At 41.4% G+C, this 24903-nt stretch overlaps 1 protein-coding gene across 1 annotated transcript; it reads right to left on the minus strand.

The window, feature by feature from the left end:
• Positions 1-3288: 3288 nt before the first annotated feature.
• Positions 3289-24322, minus strand: znf1035 (zinc finger protein 1035). The gene is made up of 3 exons (XM_037073786.1): positions 23980-24322; positions 13089-13152; positions 3289-12993 (listed from the first exon to the last, which is right to left on the minus strand). The coding sequence occupies exon 3, from the start codon at positions 12948-12950 to the stop codon at positions 4023-4025; it is 8928 nt and encodes a 2975-aa protein (XP_036929681.1). The 5' UTR covers positions 12951-12993; positions 13089-13152; positions 23980-24322; the 3' UTR covers positions 3289-4022.
• Positions 24323-24903: the final 581 nt, after the last annotated feature.

Raw genomic sequence — 24903 nt, forward strand, 5'->3', positions numbered from 1 at the left:
AATAACAATTCTTTTTTTCAACAACTCACGTCTGACGCACACAGTGGGAGGAAGAGGGGCGTTCGGCAAAGATACGCCCCGCTCTGCTTCTGATTGGCTGTTGTTCGCTCGATGACAAGGAGCCAAAGCCAGCCCCCCACCAGGGTGGCACTGCCCCCCACCCCATGAGACTCCGCCCCGGAAAATCCCTTTATGGCAGTGAACGAAGCGAGAGAAATCTTTATTTGATCCAGCATCCAGCCTTTATTTATCAATACCTGCAAATGTGTCTTCCTTTTTGAAGCCAGAAAGATGAGGCAACATGACACGCCCACTTTCTTATATGACACACCTATATCATTATGTCCCTCTCTTTTCCTAACCCTCACCAAAGTGGTGTTGATGTGACAGAGATGCAGGTGATTGACCTGTGACACATGTTGCTCTTGGTTGTGACTGTGAGCAGGCATGCAGCGATGATGTGATTTTGCTTTGACACATATTGTGAGGATATATCAGATAGTAGGGCTGTCCTAGTTTCTGAGTGTCTGCAAAGATACTTGTAAAATAATCCAGGGAACCTGTCATATCACACCCCTCTATCCAGACGGTTAAGTCCTACATTGTGCGAAGGAAAGATGGAAACCTGAAGAACAACATATGATTTTACAGTATTAAAAGCTGATAATGACTCTAGTCCCAGAACAGGTCTAACAAGCTCAATCAAACCAATACATATGAGATTATAGCAAAAGACAAACTAGAAATAGCTATAAGATGAGAGTATGAAATACATATGCCAGTTGGCCAAAAATGGGTAAAACTGTACAACTCCTGTCTCATGGTGGTCAAAAGGAAAAGTGGCTGATTGACTTGCATGTTTCCATCAAACCCCTTGACTAAAAACACTCTTCTGGCTGGAGGAGGACATAAATGGTGGGAATATTTTTATTACATCAACTATGAGGTTGACCATGAAGAGAAGGAAGCAATTGCAGTGTTTGTGTACTGTACAGTACAGTGTCAGATTCAGGGCCTTGTTTGGGACATAAGCCCTGGTCCCAAAACTGAACCCGAGTTTCTGTGTTCAAGATTTAGACTCAGTGGATGCGCTGGTAACAAACTAGCTCAAGCCATTTGCTATGCTTGGCCTCAGAGCACTTGTCCACTGGATGTGCAGGCATTTCCAAAAGTCCAGACAGATTCTTGCGGTAGTACACCCTGTGGGAAGTGTGTTAGGTCCAAGCACATCTGGTCGCCACATCTCCAGCTACTGTACCTCTTCAGCATGAGGAACTTTGCATTTTTTTTAACAGTATAACTCTGGTGCAAGTCAATCTGCTTATGATCAAGTAAGACTGCAATTTGTGCTCTGAAATTGGCAACAGGACTCCCTTTGACTCACAGCACCTCAGCCAGGCTGGAAAAGACGGCATTCGTGTTGTTTATGTTCCTAGACTACTCCCACATCTCAAGCAGCCACCAGAGATCCCCTGATCTGGCAGGTATTATAAGATTCAATTTTGGGTCATATTGCTGCCAGTTCTTTTCAAGGTTAGACTATTAGGTATTGATGGTGTGAGCTGTACATGGATGTGAAACCTTGATCTTAAGATACTTCCCTTTTAATATGTAGCTGCGAAAAAAAGCGAACACAGTAGCTATGGCACATCGTGCATCTGATGGCACAGTGAGTATGAGCTTGTCTCTTGCGTTTATTAGTTCTGCTGGACAGTCCTAATCTGTTTGAATGTACTTAAACTCTAATGACAGGCTGTCCTTTGTAGAAAAATGATCTGTCCTCAAATCCCCAGTCTTCTTCTGATGTTTAGGAAACATCATGCAAACTCAATTTTCAACCAGTAACCATTCACTGACTAGACTGACAGTTTTTGTGCTTCATTGCAAGACAGGAAATGTGCTTTTCCATCTTGGGATGATCACAGGGACACTCTCAGGTCCATGTTTCCTGACATAATCCAGTGCATTAGGACCACCAGTGGCAGACACTAATGGATTGATTCTGAAAGGAACTGGTACTGAAGACAAGCTGCTCGCCCTTGATCTTATGATGCCCCAGCAAATTAAAGTACACAGAGACAACTGCTTCCATCTTTCAGATTCAAATTCAGCAGGGGGACAGAGATGAATACTGAGGGGTAAAGTAGTCTCAGCCATTGAACTGAACCTTTTAAATGCAATGACAGGTACATTCTTGTCCAAGCCCAGGGCTCACAGAAATACCTGTTTTACAGAAACCAGACCTACACTGTTACTATGACAACTGACCTGCCATGGCATCCTCTGTAGGGTGAAGCTGCTGCTTCTCTTTGGATCATCCATACAGACTGAGGTGTTTCCATCATCTCATTACACCACTCTCATGAGTCAGGATATATTCATATATTTTCAAATAAAATAACCACAAATTGATATGGTTAAGATAACCTTCTTTATCCATAACTCAGGTTTTTTAACAGTTAATCTTTGCAAAGCACTTCAGATTTATATTTACATTGAACATGAAAAATATTTATGTATTTTACAGAATCGTTTGCAATAAATATACAGATCATCTTAGACGATGACTTTGGGGGTTTCCACACCGAATTTACTGTCCAACGGCATACAATTCAATTAAAGACAAAAGTGCCCGAAAAGTAATTCAGTAAAATGGATAGAATGTACCCTATACTAAAGCAGAAAAAAAGAAGCAGTGAAGCACCTTTCCTTACAATTTACAGAATTTGACTACACGCTTACCATGGCTGCCACTTCAGTTTCTCTAGGTCATTTCACTCAGTGGGGAACCTTGCTAAGCAAAAAAGACTATTCAAGTGCAACCAAGGAGAACATGCAAACTGCAGAAAAGAGAAGAACCAGGCATCTGCTTCATTCAATCCAGAGAGCTATTCTGGGTTTTCTTTTCCCTTTTTAACCTTATGACCTCATGACGTACTCCACTGAAGTCGAGTAAAAGGGATTATGAAAAGTCAAGGGACAAAATGTTTTGGATTTTTTGGCGCCAGCAGCCAAGAATTACAATTTTGGTAGTTTTCTTGATCTTGATAAACTAAATGTTCAAAGCTTACATGTTACTTGCTGTTAAACCTGTAATATGATTTGAACACTTTTAAAGACAACACAACTTGTCTCAAATTCAAACCTTCAGACATCTTTCAGACATCTTGATTCACACAACAAAGTGTCTATCGTGTTCACTAACTTGGGTTGGAAGTAAGGCTTTACATAGGAAGTCGACCTTTTCTTTGTTTACCCCAAAGTAAAGACAAAATTAAACAAGACTCATTTGAGATTTTCTAGTTGAATTTATTCCTTAACTGAATGCATCAACTCAAATTTTTTAAGAAAGTAACATCCTTGGGTTGTGAAAAGAATATTCAATTAGAACATTTTGCAAATGTCTGTACAAGATAATTATCAATATCAAAAAGGCAACCCATAATATACACAGGGAAATGTTGAACTGAAAATTACAAAATTATCTATAGTACATGTACAGTCATAGAAAATAGCAATAGATTAAAATGACCAGTTTGAATCTTACATATTGTAAACAAAACTGACTAAAAACGGTCTCAAAATCATTCTCAAAACATAAAAATCGATCGCATTCGATCAAAAGAAATTCAGCCTTTATCCAAGACACAGCTTGTCCTTTCATGCTTAGTCTGTGTTCATCACACAGAATATCACTTAATATAAACGTTGCACAGCTTTACATAATGTTGTCAAATTTACAAACACTGTCAAGAAACTATGTGACTATTTTACGGTATACAAATTCCAACATTAGAACTAAAAATATATACAGTGTAATAGAAACTCACACCAGGCTTCTTTGTCATACCGACAGAAGCCAAGAGATGTTTAAGTATGTAACAAGGGCAAAAAATACAAATTGAATCTAAATTGGGATTACAAGTGGAGGTACACAATCAGATGTAAGGCATGAAAAGGATTTCACGTTACTTTAGTCAGTTTTTCAAAGGGAGGATAAGGTAGATGGTATATAACAACCGTTACTGAGCGGACCCAGCATGAGTCAGTTGATGTTCTTCCAGTAGGTGAGGGAAAGCAAAGGCTTTATCACATTCGTCACATTCATATACAACTTGACCAACATGACTTTCTTGGTGCTGCTTAAGGAGCGACAAGTGGTTGAATGACTTGTAGCACATATCACAGCGGTGCTGTCCAACTGCAATGGTGGGATGTACTCTCATATGCAAATTCAGTTCTTGGGGTGAACTGAATTCAGTGTGGCACTGGTTACATCTGATTTTTATTTCTGCTGATTGAGCAACAGATTTTTGACGATGCCTACGCATGTGTTCTCTGAGGTACCGCCTCAAGGCAAATGATTTTCCACAAAGCTCACATTTGAATGGCTTCTCATTTGGGTGCTGTTTATTTTGATGCTCCAAGAGGCCACTTTTTGACGAGAACTGCTTTGAGCAAACGGGGCAATAGTAAAAGTCCTCGCCTGTAACATCAATCTCCTCCTCCTCTCCCAGTGCTTGACGATAAGATGGAAGGGAAGTCTTAGCTGATGGATCTGAGTATTCATTCCCTGTTTTTGACTGTTGTTGATGGGAACAGCTGTGCTGAAGGAAAGCAACGCTTCCCAGATGGCTCTGGCCACATTCTGTGCATTCAAATTCAGTAGCGGATGTCAGATGACGTTGCTCGTGTTCTTTAAGCTTACTTTCAGATGAAAAGGTTATTTTACAAATTTTGCATCCATATGCACCGTCAGGATGCATGGAAAAATGACCGATCAATTCAGTGGCACTGGCAAAACACTGATGGCAAACTGGACATTTGAAAACATGTGAAGGACAACCATCTTCAGTCTTTGATTTAATTCCTTCTACAGTATCAACATGGGTGTTAAGATGGCTGAGGAACTCCTGAGAGGAGGAGAAACTATTGTTACACTGATAACATGGATATTCACTTCTAGACCAGGATTGTTGATGAGTGGCCCTGTGCTTTTTCAGGTGAGACTCATGCAGAAAATGTTTATCACAGACAGGGCACGAGTATGGTCGCTCTTTGGCTGCCATGCAACCATGCTCGGAGAGAAACTCTCGGTCTCTGAAACGCTCACCACAAATGCCGCAACAATATTTCAGTTCTTCGTTTGATACCGATGAGCTTTCAGGGAGGGAAGCAGATTTTTTATGTTCTTCCTCTGAAACTGAACACGGGTGATGGTCACTTGACTTGGAGTGGCTTTTCCGATGCTCTGCTCTGCTACTCTTTGAGCGAAACACTCGACTGCATATGTCACATGGGAAGCTTTCTTCACGGTGGGAGGACATGTGTTCTGCTAACTGTGAGGGTCCTGTGAAACTGAAGTCACACTTTGGACAACGGTATGGACGGCTCTTCCCATGAGTATGCTTGTGTTTACGAAGTGCAAAGAGAGAGACAAAACCCCTGCCGCATGCCTGACACTGAAATTCAGACTTGTGCATTCGTTGGTGCTGCTGCAACTGGGATGCCTGGAAAAAGCATCTGCCGCATTCTGCACATTCATGGGGTTTTTCACCCAGGTGACAGAGCTGATGATCCTCAAGACTTTCTGATGTTGAGAATGTCTTGCCGCACACGTGGCACGGGAAGTATGGTGCAGAGTCTGAGTCGCTGTCTTCAGTGCCATTATTTTCCTCCTCCTCACTTTCACCAGTTGTACTGATTTTACTGCTGGATTGGTCTGCACTCCTCTTTTCCTGTACATTACTCCCTAGATTCTTCTTCTCTTTTTGATGCCATTTTTTAACATGTCTTGCCAGTGATTTTTTGACTGAATAGGCTTTGTTACAGAATTGACAAGTAAATACATCATCTGGATGAGTGTCTTTGTAATGATCACATAAAGATGTTCTCACCGAAAACCTTTGACAGCAGAGTTTACATGCATAAGGTCTACTTGGGTCATGGCATGATTTGTGACTTTCAAAATCAGTTTGGTTCTCAAACATCTTGTTGCAAAAAGGGCATGAGTACTTCCTCTCAATTCCATGTGTTCTCAGGTGTTTTACAAGATTTCCTGGACTAGTGCACACCCGCCCACACTGATGACATGTATTGCGCTTTTTCTCTTGTTCCTGTCTTCCATGGTCCTCAAGGTGACTTATGAGCATTAAGCCATCTGTGAAGCTCTTATCACATTCAGAACATTGGTACTGCTCAGCTTTCTTCTCTTTGCTTGAACCGACTTGCACCTCATTTCCTTCTGAATGCTGTGGGGATTCATCTATAACTTCCTCTTTGCAGAAGTTGGTCTGCACAATCCCAGTGCCAGTTGTATCAGTGCCCTCTTTGAACAAGAGAACACTGTCAGTCAGCGCAAAATCAATCTCTGCTTTTAAAGGAACCTCCAACTGTCGGCATGTATTCTTATTTGAAATATTTCCAAATCTACATTTCCTGTAGTGATTACGGAGGAGACTTTTATTCCAGAAGCCTCTCTTGCATGTTTTACATTTAAACGGAGGCTCCATTGTGTGCACACGCATATGACCCATTTGTCCAGCTTTACTCACAAAAGACATATTGCACTCTGGGCAGGGAAACCGTTTAGTGATCCCTCTGTCAGAAGCTGCATCTAGTTTACAGATTGAATTAGCACCATCACTAACTGGTTTGTCACAACTCACATCTGCAGGCTCCTCTTTGATGTCTGGTATATTTGACAGATGGTGTTGAAGGGGAGCAGTAGACACTGGCGGAACCATTGTTTCCATCTTGTGTGCATTTAAAAAATGCTCTTGGAGCTGGGAAAATAACAAAAAACGGGAACTACAGTATGCACAAGAGAAGCCTTTTGGTGGGCTTTCTGAGGCTGACTGCTGCTCTTGGCCAGCTGTCGACTTTGATAAGCTTGATGGCAAAGTGCAACTTTTTTTGTGATTTGCAATCTTGACTTGCGGGAAAAACCTTCCACATCTGTCACAAAGCACTTTATTTTGCTTTGGTTTTTTGGTGCATTTTGGGATGTGACGCTGCACATAGTCTTTCCTAATAAATCTCAGACCACAATAATCACAGGCAAATGGCCTCTCGCCTGTGTGCAGGCGGATGTGCACACCTAACTGATGGCCGTGTTGAAAAGCACGGGGGCAATAACTGCATTCGTATTTGTACTTTTTGTTAAAGTGAGGCTGGATTCTCTGAAGAATTCGATTTCTCGCCACATCAATAGATTTAGTCACATTTTCTGTTGGGGGATTAGTTTCCAGTGATGGAGAAGCATTTTTCTCTTTGGAGACCTTTCTGCATTTTCTCATCTTCCTATGCTTTTTCAGAGTTTTTTCATGAGAGAATGATGAGCCACAGACATGACACTTGAATAATTTTGTGACATGGAACAAAGTGTTATGTCGGGAAAGTTTAGACTGAGTAGGGAAGCTCCTTGAACAGACTTCACACTCAAAGGTCTCTTGCTTTTCAGCAGTCTCAATGCCAAACTTACTTTGCCAACCCTTGCCAACATCCTCCAAACTAATTTTGGGAATGCAGACTTCAAGTCTTGATCTTTTCCCTTTACAACGACCCTGATGTACTTTTAAATGATCATACCTTGAAAAGCAGCAGTCACAAGCTTTGCAGCGATAAGGCTTCACTTCGTTATGTGTCAAAATATGACGTCTCAGGTTTCGTGGCTTCATGAAAGTCTTGGTGCAGAATTTGCACTTGAACTCAGCAACACCTTCTGCTTTGGGCTTTTGCGCTGCGTCTCTGAGAGTAGGCATGTTTGACAATTGTTTAGCCGAATCACTTTTGATTTTTGACTGCCCTTCTTTGTAAACACCATCACAGAAAGCTTCATGCTGCAAACATGCTGTCTGAGTTCTATATCTGTGGCCACAGTGTACACATGCATATGGCTGGACACCAGTATGTGAAACAAGATGCCTCATGAGTATAGACTTGAACCGGTACTTATGTGGACAGTAAGGACATTTAAACTGAAGCATCTTTGTTGCATTGGACTGTAAAGGCATTTTACGGACATCCTGGCTTGTCTGAGAGCTGCTGGAACTGGAATTGCCATTAGGAGATACACTAGTGTTGAGCTCTTTTCCCTCGCAGTTCTTTCGATGCTGGTTTAGTTTTGTATATCCAAAGTACTGCCCACATTTTTCGCACACTAGCAGAGAGTTTGCCTTGTGCCCACGGTGATGATTTTTCAGCCGCATTTTCTTGGTAAACACCCGTGGACAGTAGGAACACTTATGAGATCCCTTTGGCTTGGACTCCATTTTACCAGGATGTGTGGTTTGGGGAGGCAAACACTGCTCACTGTGAAGTTTAAGGTACAAGCCACGGTAAAACTGTTTTCCACAGTTAGTGCAGGAAAAGGGTTTGTCTCCAGTATGTTTGATCATGTGGCGCAGCAAATATCGGCGAGTACTGAAATTATGCTTGCAAAATGGACACTGGTGCGATGAGGACCCAGATATATGTGTAAGACAATGTTTTCTTAGTACTTGGGCATCATTAAAGACCTCTTTACATAAGGAACACTGTAGCGGTTTTAGTTCACTCTCCTCTTTCAGAGATTCTAAGGACTGCTGGGGTTTTAACTGTGCTTTCTCTTCAAACTGAGGTTCCTTGTTTCTTCCTTTGTGGCGGTCAAGATGTCGGAGGAGGTGTGCAGGATACTGGAACTGCAGAGTGCAGTCTGGGCATTGAAGCATTCCCCTTTTAGGATGTGTACTTCTGTGCTGGATCAGTTCTCTTATAGTTGGAAGAATCTTTCTGCAGACAGTGCATTGTATCCTCCTCTGGTGAACGATTTTATGACCAATCAGATAGGCATGTCTCTTGAATCCTTTTCCACATTCCAGACAGCGGTATGGTTTTTCACCTTTGTGATTATGCTCATGTTTCTTCAGGGATTGTGTGGTGGCAAAACATTTTCCACAAAAATGACAGCTTAGGGAAACACTGTTATTTGCTTCATCTGATGTTAAGCTATTCTTACTCTCTTCAGTCTTTGTACTACTTAAAGCAGCTGGTTTAGACATGGTAGAGTAAACTGAATTCCTGTACTTTATCATTTGAGTTGAGCCGGTGAGTTTAAACAACTCATGCTTCTTCATATGTCTGTACTTTCCTGAAGGATGGTAAAAAACTGCTGGACAATGATGGCATTTGTAACGTGGTGCGGTCTTGCGGGCTGCTAAAGCTGGGAAGGCTTGTGTTTTCTGCTCACTTTCCTTCAACAGTGTTTTGTGTTCAGTCTTTGGCCTTGATTGTGCCTCTTTTGCAAGCCGGTTAACACTCTCTCTGAGGCAAAATGTGTTAATATGTCTATATCGGTTGGATGATAAAGTGAAGGTAGTGTGACACAACGGGCACCGATATTTACCACCAACTTTTTCCTTGCCACCAAATACTGCCTCTTTGACACAGAAACGCAAATGTCGAGCCCTGTTGTATGAGTATTTGAAAAGCCGTGGACAAAGAGGACATTTATGTTTTCCTCTTCTCTCATTCTCTCCTGTTTGGCTTTTCTCACAACTTAGTGTTGTGGTCGGATTCTGCAAAATTGCCAATTTCCCTCCCTTGTGTACGTCGTAGAAATGCTTTTTGGTCTTCACTGCAGATGAGAAGCCTTTACCACATACATTGCACATATTGGTTTTGCAGATGTCAACAAGCTTCACAAAACAATCAGGCATATCTGCAAACGGTTTGTTGTGTACCAAGTCCTTTTGCGGCAGATCTGCAGATTGTTTTTCCTGTGCCAAATCCTTTTGTGGCAGATTTGCAGATGGTTTGTTCTGTACCAAGTCCTTTTGTGGCAGATTTGCAGATGGTTTGTTCTGTACCAAGTCCTTTTGTGACAGATTTGCAGATGGTTTGTTCTGTACCAAGTCCTTTTGTGGCAGATTTGCAGATGTTTTTTTCTGTACCAAGTCCTTTTGTGGCAAATTTGCAGATGGTTTCGTCTTTACCAAGTCCTTTTGTGATAGATTTGCAGATTGTTTCGTTTGTACCAAGTCCTTTTGTGGTAGATTTGCAGATTGTTTCGTTTGTACCAAGTCCTTTTGTGTTGGTGGTTTAGTTTTACTTTTAACAGCATCAGGATTTGTTACTGGCAATTTAGGCTGCTTGCATCTTCCAGGTGTAACCTTGTGTCTTTGCAAGGTACTACTCTGCGCAAAATACAATCCACATCCATCACATTGATAGGGTGTTTTTCCAGTGTGTGTCCGCATATGTGTGATATATTTATATCGTTTTGAAAATACCAGTCTGCACTTAATGCACTTGTGGCCGCCATAGCGTTTTGTTTTCTTCTTTAGGCTGGAATCAGAATGGAGCCTAGGCTTTTTCTTGGTTACACCACACAAATGTGTTTCAGCTTTTTCATTGCTTATCATCAGGTAGACATTACAAGTCTTGCAAAACTCGAAATTGGGCACTGAATGACAGCAATGGTGATGTTCAATCAGATGATCTACATTGTGGGTTGTATGTTGGCAACCTGTGCAATGATAAGAGTTACTCATTACATTTATTGCCTCGGTTTGCAGTATAACAACCGGCTGTAGACGTTTTCTCATTTGTTTAGAAGATGTTAGATGAGCTGCTTGTCCTTCTGAGTGAATGCTTTTAGTGTCAAGTCTAGCAAAAGAAGTATTTTTACATGGACTTACATCGAGTTGTATTTCATCAGTGTCACAAGACGAGTCTTCTCTTGACAGAGGTTCACCGTACAGCAAGCCAGGTACTGATGGTTCCCCTGTATATGTGGCCAGCTCTTCAAATGACTCTCTTGCATTTTCAGCAAAATCTTCAGTCAGACTTTGTGGTTCTGTGGCCAATGGACTTTCATGTAGTGACTGTTGCTGATCTAGACAGGAGGTTGAATTTGTATCCTTTGCTGGTCTTGTCCATTTCTTTTCTGGACAGGGATTTAAGTCTGTGCTTGTGGTGTTTGACTGCAAGCACAATTCTAAACTGTTAAGACTTTGCTCTGTACTGTCACTGGTCCTGACTGGATCGGTAGGCAAGGTTGTGGTTTCCTTTATTCTTGAACTTTTATTTTCTTGACAGGGACTTATGTCTGTACTGGAACCATTTTGCTGTACACAGGACACTACAAGGGTACCAGCACCTTCTTTGTCCTTGGCACTTGTATCAACAGAGAGACTTTCACTAGTGACACCAGGACCATTACAACCTGGATCTAGAAAAGGCATAGCAGTTGTCATTTCATTTTCTAGACAGGTAACTATGTCTGTGCTGGAGGTATTTTGCCGTAAGCAGGAGTCTACAGGGTTAGCAATACTTTGCTTATCTCCAGTATCAACAGAAACACTGTTGCTAGTGACGGCAGGCCCATAACGACTTGGATCTGTGTTGGAGCCATTTGGTTCCAAGTACAAATCTGAATGGCTTTGCTTAGCACTTTGCTCATTCTTGTCACAAGTTTCACTGACAAGACCATCAGTCATCACAGCAGGGCGTGAACAAATATTGTCCCGAGCAACACTTTCGGAAGATTGACACCCAGATAACTGCAAACAGGATTCAGTATCATGGCTGTTGCTCGTCAAGGTTTTTGTGCATTCCCTCATTCCATGAGTAACATCTTTACAATCAGACACATTTATACCTTGTGGATCTGCAGATTGAGAGATATTTGAATGAGTTTTTCTCTCCTGAGAGTCAGTGTCCCTATTTTCATCTTGACAACCAATAGAGGTAGGATTAAGAGATGTTTGCTTATCCAAATTCTCATTTTTTAATGAACCTGAGTCTTTTCTTTCCCCCTTTAGGACCTCACTTTTGTCCTGCTCGTTCTCTCTCAGATTTCTATCTTGATCATCTGTAGAGGTAGCATTATCAAATCCCTCTATTTCTTGGTCAGATGATTCCTTCAAGTCTTTTCTTCTGACTTTTTTATCCAAGTGATCTTGCTTATTCTCAAACATGGCCTCGACATTCTGAGAAATGATGGGAATCTGCTCCTCCTCATTGCAGTCTGGATACTTCTCGATTGCATCACCAGTCAAGTTTTCAAGCTGACTTGCCGAGATGTTTGAATAAATTCCTTGAGTGAGATCTTTCTCTACATGTTCCGTTTGTGTCTTATCATCACAACCATCATACACATTTCTTTCCTCTACAGTCTCACTCCCTGTAGTTGTCACGTTAGAAGTAGTAGAGTATTGATTGTGTCCTGCATAAGATTTGACAGGGTTTTCTTGACTTTCAATCTTGTCTTGTGCACTTTCAGTTTTATTTTCACCCGCTGTCACATTTAACGGACTGGGCAAAGTTTCATTATTCTGTGACATATTAGGGCATGGATTCTCAGTCGAAAACATCATATTTCTGGTAGGAGCAAAAAGCCATTCCGATGAGCTGTGTTTTATAGTGTCATCTTTTTTAGGTTTTGAAACTAAATTACCCGCCATGAATTTACAAGAGGGCCTTGTTTCGCCAGCATCTGCATCAGAGCAGCTGCTGACATCTGAATAGTCCTCAAGAAATGAAGAAGCTAGTATTCCACAGTCTTGCTTAAGTCCCTGTAAATCTGCTGCGAAAGATTCAGGAAATGTTTCAGAAGTCTGTAATTCATCTGTGGTAAAATCTATATCACCATTTCCACATCTTGACAAGTAATCTTTTTCCATTTGCTCTCCATCAGCTTGCCATGACGTTTCTTTGTAGTATGTTTGATATACACAGTCTGAGTTGGAATTTCCGACGCTTGGATTTGAGTAATAGTTTGTGCTGAAGTTCGAGTTTGTTGCAGGGGCTTCATGGGAAGCCACTGTCCCAGGAAAGTCATGATGATCAATTAAGTTCTCTAGATGCTGTGAAAGACTTCCCTCTGACTCTGATGTCCTTCTCAAAGTGCTTGGATCCGATGACAGAGGTGGGAGGTTTTGGAAGTATGAATCCCACCCATTAGCCATCCTCTGCAAGGACTGGAAGCTGGGGCTAAAATTTTACACACTCCTGAAAATACAAAGAAGCATAGAATTATAAAAGACAAACTCCAGCTATTAGCAGATTGAACATTTACACTGTTCATTTTGATAGAAAGATCTGACCTTTTCTTGGATATACATGGACTTGGACTGTCTAGGAAGATGTGGGTGGCATCTGAATGGAAACCTGAAAAAAAAAAAAAATGCATGTTATTATTGTGAAAATGTTACAATTTTTGGGGAAGGAATTTGGGGTGAGGGAGGAAGCTGCAGCAGGTGCAATAGATGGAGGAATACGAACTACAATCTTAATTCCAAAAAAGAAAGAAAAATAACACCAAACACAAACATTGCCTCATTCTTGCATGTGAACAATCAAGTCTTTTTGGAATGCCTGTTTCATATCCAATCATGATAAAATGACAAATCACTCATTTAACAGAATTAGCATACAAGTATCAGCCACAATCTAAAACCACTGAAGAGTGAAGCAATTAACATCGATCATATCATTACAATCAAATTTTCTGCAGGCAAGCATTCGTCCTGGCATTCACATGAATACAACTTGACATGCACCACTCACCCAAACATTGTTGCAGACCAAGTAAAAGCCATCATGGCAACAGTACTCCCCAGTGGCAGGGGCCTCCCCAGCAGGACAATGCATTCTGCCACACCAAGGAGCTACTTGATCTGGAACTGTGTTTGAATGAGTGTTTTGTGTCAAGTGGCATCCACATGAACTCCAGGAAACAAGATTTCACACCAGAGCATTGCATTGTAATGAACTGACCAATGTTTTTTCACTTTAGGGGATGAGGAAAAACGTTAAACATATTGTCTTTGTACTGTTTCCAATGGAAAATATAACGATAAGGATCAGCAAATCTAACATTACATTTTACTCTTATGTTTTACATAGTGTCCAAACTTTAAATCAGGGTTGTATATATTTGCTCACCTTATTGCACTGCAATGGGGTGACAATATTGGCTCAGTTATGATCTAAACATAAGACCCACATGAACATGCCAAATTATGATGTGTTATCAGCATCAGGCGATAGCAGTGGCCAGCCTCTGTGCAGAACCTGGGGAACCAACTCCAGTTCTAAGCCAGGGCAAGGACACTGACATGAAAATCAATCTAGACTGCCTAGACCAAGGTGCACTGCTCTACTAATTCTGTGATAAACAAGTTTCATTTCCTATTAATTCTTCACAAAGTCCCTTGTTTTTTACAATCTAAAAACCAAAGCAGTAACCAAAAGTACAGGAATGCAAGAGAGAACTATACTTAAAACTATAAGGATTCACTTAGAAGCTACAAAACTACTGTGAGCTGTACGCAGACACTTTTAAAAACACTTTGTCTAATCTCTTGCACAGATATGAGTCTCACAATCATTAACACATGGTTGTTTCAAGGAGAGAAGGGGTACTGTTAAGATTGTAATTCCATTTTTTGCTCTCACTTTTTGGTTTTGCAGGGAAAAAATCAAGCTGCGCCAATCTGCTTTTCCATTACCAACTTTACTGTTTAGTCAAACCACCAATGGACCTGCTCCAGAGTAGGGCCAGGCTCCAATCTCCCAACCTCCAGGCAGACTACAGTGACAACTCACGACTGTGACAACCTGTAACAAGCACATCTCTCTCCCCAAAATTGATACTCAACTCATGGCTCTCCAGAAAAAACATAAGTGATGTTTTGAAAAGTCTGTCTTAAGCTTTCAAACATCTGCAATGTTTTACCATTTCATCATGCTCACTTTCAGCTGTTCTGAGAGTTGCAGTTACAGCTGGTGAAAACACAAGCTTTCCTGGAATGCTGCTTCATAATCAAAGCTTATCAATGATTAAATAACAGGGGTAACTGAATTAACGGACCCACTATGTTGGTGGGGATTCTACGATAGTACTGCAGGGATCAGGACAAGCACATTATTGGTTCAAGACACACCTTCAAGCAGGCAGAGCAGTAATGCAAAATCTGAGCTGTGCTGGACTGCCACGCCAAGTCAAGCCAAGTAGAGTGAGGCCAGAAGATGTAATGGAAAAACGCCATTAAATGTCACTGGATCTCGCTTGGTGCACAACACAACTCGTGTGCCAAAACTGGTTATAGAAAAGCAAATCAGTGAGGTGCAATCTGACTCTGCACGGCCAAAAGTGCCTAAGAGAAGCCCTGTTGAAGTCTATGGCGAGAGTCATGGAGAGGGCACTGCTTGAGGACCAAAGCTACATAACAGGGCAACTTTAACACTGGGCAAAAACATAAAAACATTATCTGAACCTGAGTGGTTTTACATAATTTGACCTTTTTGCTAGTTATGGACTGCCAAAAACACATGTCTGAGTTATAAAATTGTTCACGCACTTGGTAACAACACCATGGCAACTGATCAACATCAGGTGGTTTTCTGGATCAGGTAGACTACCAGACAGACCTTTGTCTGGGATTAGAAGATTCTAAAAGCTGTTGCTCTCCCTTCTTCCAAACAAGTCTAAAAAGGGATTGTTCTTAGAGGAGGAAGCATCAAAGCATGTATAGCCCTTGGATGTGTTAGGACAAATTTAAGTTATGCATTGGACTCTGGCAGAAATGCAAGGCTTTCTTTTAACCCAGGGCTGACTTCGGTCTCAACGTCTACTTACTCATCTCTCTTGCATGGGTGGGCTGGACCCAGCAAAGGCTTCCCCATTCCAACTAGCAGCAGTTGGATATTTTCTTTTTCTTCTTCCATCAGACCAAGCTAAAATTGCTAACTGACCCAGCAGATCGACAATCATTTTCATTTTGAATTTTGCTGAGAATGGGTGCAGTATTTTTAACTAGGCAGAAGTGGAAGTTGTTATTCACTTTCAATGCCCTAGATAAAACACATTTGCAAATATGCAAAATGTCTGGATAATCTCCCAGGTATTCTGGTAAAAATTGCTGCTTGTGAAAAATCAGAAGCAAAATGCATTATGCTCCCCGTGGCTACGATAAAAATACTGCATGAGTGAGATGGTTAACTATTCAATACTATAACAATGACATGAAAACATTACAGGACTTTACCACACAATGCAACCCTAACCCTAATGCAAATACATTTGAATATTTAAGGTTGGACATCAGTGGGATGTTCCTACAATGACCCTCAAAATCTGTTCAGCTTTGTAAATCCTCATAATCAAGACGTTTGAGGACACACCTGTGAATGTTTCCTGTATTTGCATATTGCATATTTCGAGTCATTCTATACATTATTATTAGAGACAAGAATATAATGATAACAGAAATTGAAGGGAGAAAGATGGGGAACATGGAATTTGATGGTTGGCACCATAAACCCAGGGGCATTGTTTTTTGTGTTGACAAAACCAGAATGATCAAGCAAGACATTAAGTACTGTGCCAACCATATTTAGAAACAATATACTCCTTTAGCCCAACCCACTCCGACAAATGGATTTGAATCATTGGTGTCTTTCATGATGACAGCATTTTTGTGTTAAAAGAGGGGCACTCTGTGCAGCTTAAGGCCCAATCCCAATACGCTCCAACCCCTCTGATTAGCGCGTTCACATCTAGGAGGAGGGTGTCCGGATTCTTGTTGGGATGGAGGGGAAGGACAAAGTTTGAGGGCTATACAGCCCTTTAAAGTGAGGTTTATCAGAGGCACACTTAAAACCAACGGCTAGGAGAGATCTCCTTTGTTGATGTCTTGGGAGCTAACTACCTAGCTAACATTACATTATCATTGCCGACTTGTACATGACAGTTGCACATGTTGATGTATTGCAATGCTGAAGTCTTACTTTTGATGAAGTACAGCAGCAAAGTTGCTGCTCCTCTTATATCAATGCAGATTGGCAGGGTAGGAGCATAGGTTGCTATTGTTAGCCTATGGCCAATTGCTAATGTTGGTAGCCTGGTAATGAAGCAGTGCTCTTTTTAATTTGATAACTTGATGTGTGATGTGTGAAACTGTGCATGAATTGCGAGTGTCCATACTTTTCTATGTTGCAAGAAACATCACTACAGCGTATTGTAACTATCCAGCCACATCGGTATAATGCTTTCAACACAACTGATGACTAATGAGTGTCTTGAAGGGTTGTCCCAATTCATAGCAGATTTTAATGACTACCCCCTGTAAGGTCAGAGTTGCACCTACACAGATAAATGTGAATGAAAATAGCCTGCCAGTGCTTGAATGTGGGCAGTGCAAGATGTGCGTGCAGAACTCAGTTTGTTGGTTTGCTGTCCATTTGAGTGGCTGTGCAAACAAGCACATCTTTGGAACCACTTTTGGCCATGACTTCGACAGTCAAAGTGTTTCCCCATTCAAAGCCAAGATGCTGATTTGTTTTGAATATTGATTTTGCGTCTGTTTGACCACCACTTACCTCTGTTGTAGGGCTGCAACTCAACCATTATGATCTATCGATTTTGATTCTATTGACTAATCTATTGATTTTTTTTTTATTAATCTAACCATCTTTTTTTTCTTTACTTGATTAAATAAACAACTAATTCACCCAAAATGACATTTTAGAACTTCTCATTAATATTTCAACTTTAAATTCAATCATCTTCAATCACCAGTAAATGCGCTGCAGGGCATTATCCCCCAACAAAAACAGCCCAGTTTTAACAAGTAATCTGTGTAATCTCAAGTTTCTGTGGGGACAAAAAGTAACCAGTAGCAGTAGTAACTAGCAACCAGCATGCGTAACTTGCTGTGGCAAAGGCGTGACTGGAGGTCACAAATAGAGAAGAACGGGTTGACAGCAGAACAGTTATTTAAACATGGATACAGAGGGGACACAACAGACATTTCTGTGTCGAGCTTTCATAGGGGTTTCCAACACATCACACACAGACCATTAAGTGACTCCCACACCGCCACACCAACATGTGGCATTTCGCCATACCGCAGGATCCAATACAAATCAAGCTGAACGTATTTATGTTATCGATAATGTGGATGCATTGCACCAGCCTTACTCTGTTGGCAAGGAGACATTTGAAAACGAGGGGTTGCGTGAAAACTGGAAAACAGATGGGGTGTTGGACTACTATTCTTTAAAGGGGCTCTGTGTAACTCACGTTAAAACCCTTAATGGCACCACTGGCTCTTGAGTGAATGGCAGTCAGCATCCTGTTGCTTGTCCCAGAACTCTACGGGTGCAAAATACAAAGAGTCCTTAGCAGCCAAGGACACAGGGCCAGTGCAACATGAAACTTAACTTGAGCCAAATTATACTATAAGTGCACACACATTCATGTGATAAGGGTGTAAGTTTAGGCTATGTGCAGACATCAGCATGTTACTAACTTGTTGGGCCCACTTGGACTTGCCCTCATGGCCTCTACCGCAAGCAACAATACGTCTGCGCCTATGTGGAAAACATCCTCCAACTGGACTCCACCACCAACTTACATGTTCTCTGCAGCTGTGCTTGTACACATGCATTTGGAAATATAATCTCAGCCTTAAAGATTTTGTCAAAGTAGTGAGTCGCAATCAAACTGACCCCAGAGAGCAACAGGTGTATCCTGAGTGTTGGGAAAGGACTAATCCCACTGCACTCACACAAACCAAATACACTTAGGTTGTGTCTGTGTTTCTGTGGTGGTTGTTTTGTACTACAAACAGCCAGCAGTGGTGGTGATGCAGCAGACTGCCAGCTGTACTTTCGCCATCATCGACAACTAGCCAAGTGAGCTCACAGCTATGCTCCGGGTGTACACATGGCGGATTGACCCTCCACACCCACTGAGCTTGGATGCAGGAAATGTTACTTGGTATGTGGCAAGGCAGGTTTTGCCACTGGGCTGCTCCTGGAGGGCCAGCTCGCACTTTAGACTTTAGCCCAGAGACACTCTGGCAGGGATGAGCAGCTCCTGATGAGTGTAAGCAGACAAGAGCAGCAGCAGGTTGGTACTGGCTGTTTGAATCCACCAACAAGCAAAACCAATATAAAACATAAAAAACATGTAACGTTGCAGTCTCTTCACCTGACTCAAAATTATATCTCACAAGCTTATGAATCAACCTATCACTGCAGAGTACACAGCAGAATGTCACTCTCCTATTCCACAAACAAACTATTGGCAATCTCAAGTAACCTTGATTTGACAATATGAAAATAGAAACAATTGGCCAACCTTATTCAGCACATGACATAACAGATGATGAGGCAATGTCAGCACTGGTTGCAATGGTGGCAGAGACTCCTGCTTCCAGTTTGAAGTGGCATGAGTGTTTACAGGCCAAACCTCTGACAAAGGCTGACTGGGTAGATATACTACTATTCAAGGGATGGATGGAATTACTTTTTAATCAAGTGTATGGACTGATACATTCCTGCTGTACTGTGACAAATGGATTATGTATTTGACCTCACAAGATGATCACTGAGTATTTAGCATATGAACTATATGACTTTAATATGACTTTTATTGCAACTGTTTGTATAAATACAAAAGTGACCAACTTTTTGTAGGTTTTTTTTGTTTTTAAAAGAAATTGTATTTCAGTGTTGGTTTGAAAAAAACAAAGTATAAAAAATAAATAAAGAGGCAAGAGCACCATATAATCTACACATCCCTTTCCATTATTGACTACCATCAACACCTGCATTAGTGACTTATATGGATTAATACTAGCTGTGTCAGACTGCTTGGACTTGATGGGAGTGACACAGGCAGGTGCTAAAAGTGCCTTTAATATCTAGCAGTGGTAACATACCAGCAAACAAACATAATGTGAAAAATCATACAAGTCTATAGCATATGCATTTATAGGACACATAAAAATAAAAATCCCTAAGAGGAACACTCAATTTTGAGTTGACAATTTACAACACTTCAAACAAGCAACTATATTTTATATGATGTACAACACAGCTAGGCATACAAGGACAGAAAAACACTGAAATCTCATCCTGTCTTACAGAAAATATGGTTCCTCCCTAAGGTGATCCACTGGGTAGACACAGAAGAGTACTGTGTGTCCTTCTCTATGCCCTTGCTCTTTGCTGTTGGGCTGTGGTGTGCTACCTCCATTGTTAGAATGCTACTGGGTAAGTGAGACCTGCTTGTGGGTTGGCCAGAGTGCTGTGGAGGGCTGATGCAAATCCACTGACACAGCATGTGAACAAAAATTTCATATCACAGTTGTTCACTAGAAATGACTCTGTGACGCAAGGCCTAATATATTTGAAACCTTAATCACCAATTCATTCTAATGACTACGGTAATGTGAACAAAGCAGAGCAAATACCCAGATAAGAAATTGATGGATAGTGTTTACAGCAAACAAAATCTCTCTAGTACAGTACCTAGCTTTGAAAAACAGCAATGGCCCCACAAACAATACAGCTTTTAAAGTCGCTGTGAGGGATTTATAACACAGCTACTATGACCTATTCATTTTTTTTGTCAATCTAAATAGTGAACTACTATGGTTTCAAACATAACGTTACCCAATACTGCCGTAGTCATTTTTTTCTGCAAGGACAAGAGAGTCAAATACAGCTTCCTTGGTGAACACACAATGAAACATAAAACAGCACAACTAACATTACCTAGCCCAACATCAGCCAAAGCCAAGGCAAATCACACCAGATTAGCTACTAAATGGCGAGTATTAAAGCGAATCCAGGTGCAAGGTCCACCTTTGCTTCCACATACTTGGTAGGTTGTCCTATTTGCTATGATATCCAGGTCATGTTTTTCTAACAAAGGTCAAAATCCTGCCCCTGTTACAGGTTAATTAGTCTGACCCCCAAAATGTTCATGTTTGCATGAGCCTACAATTGGCCGACTATTTCAGTCTGCAATAACAATACCTCATCTTTGGATGGCATTTCTCATTAATTCAGGAAAACTAAAAAGTGATACTGCACGTTATTTTGTTAGCTTTGTTCCCCTTAAACACCTAAATAAAGCAAAAAGCAGCTTGGCCATATATTCTCTCCTTAGGTGCATCATTGAACACTGAGCAGGACAGCCTGAGGTAGGGCCAGTCTATTGACTGTTATGACAGTCTCTGCTCCGTTTATACAGTCCCCTCCAAAACTATTGGAACAGCAAGGCCAATTCCTTTAGTTTTGCTGTACACTGGAAAAAATGTGGCTTTGAAGCCAAAATGAGACATGAGATCAGTTTGTCAACATCCATTTCCAAGTATTTACATCTAGATCTGGTAAAACTCTTAGAGGACAGCATTGTTTGTTTGAACCCATCAATTTTTCAAATGAGCAAAATTACTGGAACTTGTGACTGACAGGTATCAAGGTAACATGAAGCGCTGCCTACTTGAGAAAAACACACGATTTTGAAGCTGAGAGAAGATGGAGAATCAATCAGAGCTATTGCACAAACATTTGAATGTCCTGAAGAAGAAAGAATACACTGGTGCGCTCAGCAACAGGTACTGAACTGGTGTATGAAGGAAAACACCAGCAGTTGCTGACAAAACATTGTGATATAGAGGTAGAGATACAGAGTCCACACTAGAAGATGCAAACCACTCATTAGTAATAAGAATACAAAGGCCAGATTGGAATTTGCAAAAAAAGTACAGAGACATGGCTCATAAATTCTGGGACAAAGTTTTATGGACTGATGAGACAAAGATTAACCATTACCAAAGTGATAGAAAGGCTTATGGTTGGAAGAACAAAGGAACTGCTCATGATCCCAAACACACAAGCTCATCCGTGAAACAAGGTGGAGGCATTTTCATGGTTTGGGGTTGCATGGCTTCTTCTGGATGGGCCCATTGATCTTCACTGGTGATGTAACACATGATGGCAGTAGCGATATTAAGTCTACAGAAACATTGAAGGAGATTTGGAACCAAACTGATCGGGAGATCCTTCATCATGCAGTGCAGGTTTGTTTTAGGTTTCAAGAGTACTTGTAGAAAAGTGTTTGGTTCAGTTCAGCATAATGCAGTCCAGCACAACACCAAAACTGTGACCCTCCTGTAATAAACATGTGACTGAATTAACACTTTTGAGAAAAAGATTATATGTATGTACAATATATAGTATGCAGTTTGACCGCATGTATGACCCACTCAAACTGGGAATGTTGTAGAGCTGAACCGATTACTCGAGTAATTCAATTACAAAAAATGGTTGAAGCAAAATCTCTGCCTTGAGGCTTCGTTTAATTCCGCATTATATGGCCTGCTTAGCTCAAGGATAATTTTTCCACATGGACTGTTATTGTGGACACACACCACTACATTCAGAATTGAGTTGGCGCGATGGTGGAGAACCAAGAAACCGTCCGTAAAAAACAGAGAATGTCCAAAGTTTGGGATCATTTCACACATAAAAAAGAAGATAAAAAGTGCAATGTGTCAACTGCAAAGCAGAACTGGCATACCACAACAGCACGTCAACAATGATTCAACATCTGAACTGAAAGCATCCAGTTGTTAACACCAGCTCAACAAGTGTCGCTGACACAAGGTGACGTAAGCACTGATGTTAGCTAATTTAACGTAGCCTTATGATATGATATACTTATGATAACTTATGATATTTGTAGAGGCTGTAGCTTGATGTCGGTATCACTAGATATCATGTTAAGATGTAGAAACTAACTTGTGTTAAATTGCAAAAGAGTAATAGCCTACAAAAAAATAACTCCTTTCCACACACACACTCATCTCTTCTCTTTCACTCTCCCTCACGCAAGCACGCACACACAAACACACACCCTTACCCCTGGTCTTAGGTTACCACCACACCATATAGGCCTACTCCAGACATTATTAATAGGTTATTTGATAGTAATGGTTAATGCTGCAGATATACAAATCTATATTAGGATGATTACTTTGAAGTGAATATAGGGCTAGTTTACATCATGACATTTAGTGTGCATATTAATAAATATTTTTGCATTTATTGATCAGCGCAAGACAGCGGCGAGTTGGAATAAATACCTATATGTTTTTTCAGGAATAAAAGCCAAAAGCTTGGTCTATTTAATAGGCCTGTCATTTTTGTTATGCATTATTTGGTATTCTTCAATAATGCAAAATTATTTTTTATCAGATTACTCGATTAATCGATGGGATAATTGGTAAAATACTCAATTCTAAAAAGATTCAATGGCTGCAGCCCTAGAATGTTGTTTTATTCAATGTTATGAATGGTTGCCCCCCTTTAAAGCCAGTAGCAGAAGTAGTAGGCTAATCATCAAACCGATGTCTGTGTTTGTGGGTCCATCCCTACCTGCTGGACTACCTGGAATGCAAACCAATTTTTGTGTACATACTAGGTCACAGTAAAGGTTTGTCCATGCAACAGCACTGTCACAGTTATGTTTTCACCAGAGGACTATGGACTGGTTGATTAATAACAGATTCATCACCCAAAATGATGGGACTGAGATTATACTGGAAATCTGGGATTTAATTTACTAAAGGGTGACAACTTTCTTCACTTGTTGTAGGACTTACTGTGCTCTAAAGCACTTGAGTGACACATTAACAGAGCTGTCACAGGTCAGATACTTGTGAATTATTAATAGCAAGTGTATACAAGACATTACCAAAACTTAATCTTATAAACTTGTGTTGTGTTCTTAGTGATAATTTGGACAAAGATGTTTATTTTAATGTATTTTATATTCCACAGTGTATTTCTAAATGGTAAAAGACAGTGTGTGAGCACCTGGAAACAGTGTGTTTCTCTTGTCTTGATTGTGTTACTATGAGATGCCTTACTTCTAGCCAGACTGGACGGGGGACAGCAGACAAAAGAAAAACAGTAAGATGCCTTCAGCTCAACAAAACGTTGCAACATCCACAGCAGCGGCGAGGTCACTTACAATCGTCACGTGTTTAATCATTTCACACTGACGTTGCTTGATATTGTGGGTGAAACTAGCCTCAGCTAGCTACCTCAGTGACTAGCACACAACAAGCTAGCACTGAAAACAAACAGCTAATGGCTTCTCTGCAGCGTGTATCTAGAAGGACCTCTTACCAGATCAGTGCTCCGCGTTGCTCCTGCTTGCCTCACCGCCAGATTTCCTTTGTGGCTTATCGGCTACATTGTCCGTGTTGCGGTGTTCAGTAAGCAAACCTCGGTGAAGGACATTACAGCTCGGGCTTTCTTTGCCAGTACACGGAGAAATCGGCTATCCTCCTTGCCGATGTCTCCCGTCTTCCCTACGGAAACACAGTCAGGAGACCTTTTTTCTCTTTCTGGACTGTGAGTCGACGAGGGTCGTTCAGTCCAAAAAACGTCGTGTTTTCCCCCCCGCACGATATGAGCTACTGTTACACAGCTCGTCGTGCTGTGGTTAGCGGCACCAGATCCAGATCCGCCTCCATTATCTGTATTTGCGCATTTTCAGACAATGTGCCCAGCGTTGTGCGTACGTTACACAACTGTCTAATGACAACCAATAATAAGGTGCGGGGAATCCGACAGAGCCCGCCCCTCCGTGCTCTATGGCTGTGACTTGGACCCTGGCGGGGCGGTAGCACGGCTCCTTCCGGGCGACTGCACCGCGGTTGCCTCCTTGCTGCTGCTGCTGCTCTTGCACTCCCTACGTGCTGCTGCACACAGGCAGTATTACTTGTGTTGACGGCCACTGCGCTGATCACTGGAGTCCTCCGTGGGGTCTAGGTGCATCCATGTTAAGTTTCAGCACCACTCTGTGCATGATCAAAGCTGCTGGGGGACAGAACCAGACCTGGTTACTTGTCTGCTGGACTGGACGTGGTTGGTCTTTAAAGGGTTAACAAGTAGCACGCAACCATTTTGTGGTAAGATCTGCTACAAAATGGCGCCTCCCCCACTCGTGCGGGCCTAGCACGTCTGAAACTCCTTTGACTGAACAGGCACATGAGAACCACTTCACATGGGGCGGTGGGGGGGGGTCTTCTCAATATGTCTGCAGCA

The sequence above is a fragment of the Acanthopagrus latus genome, chromosome 17, assembly GCF_904848185.1.
Source record: "Acanthopagrus latus isolate v.2019 chromosome 17, fAcaLat1.1, whole genome shotgun sequence".
NCBI lineage: Eukaryota > Metazoa > Chordata > Actinopteri > Spariformes > Sparidae > Acanthopagrus > Acanthopagrus latus.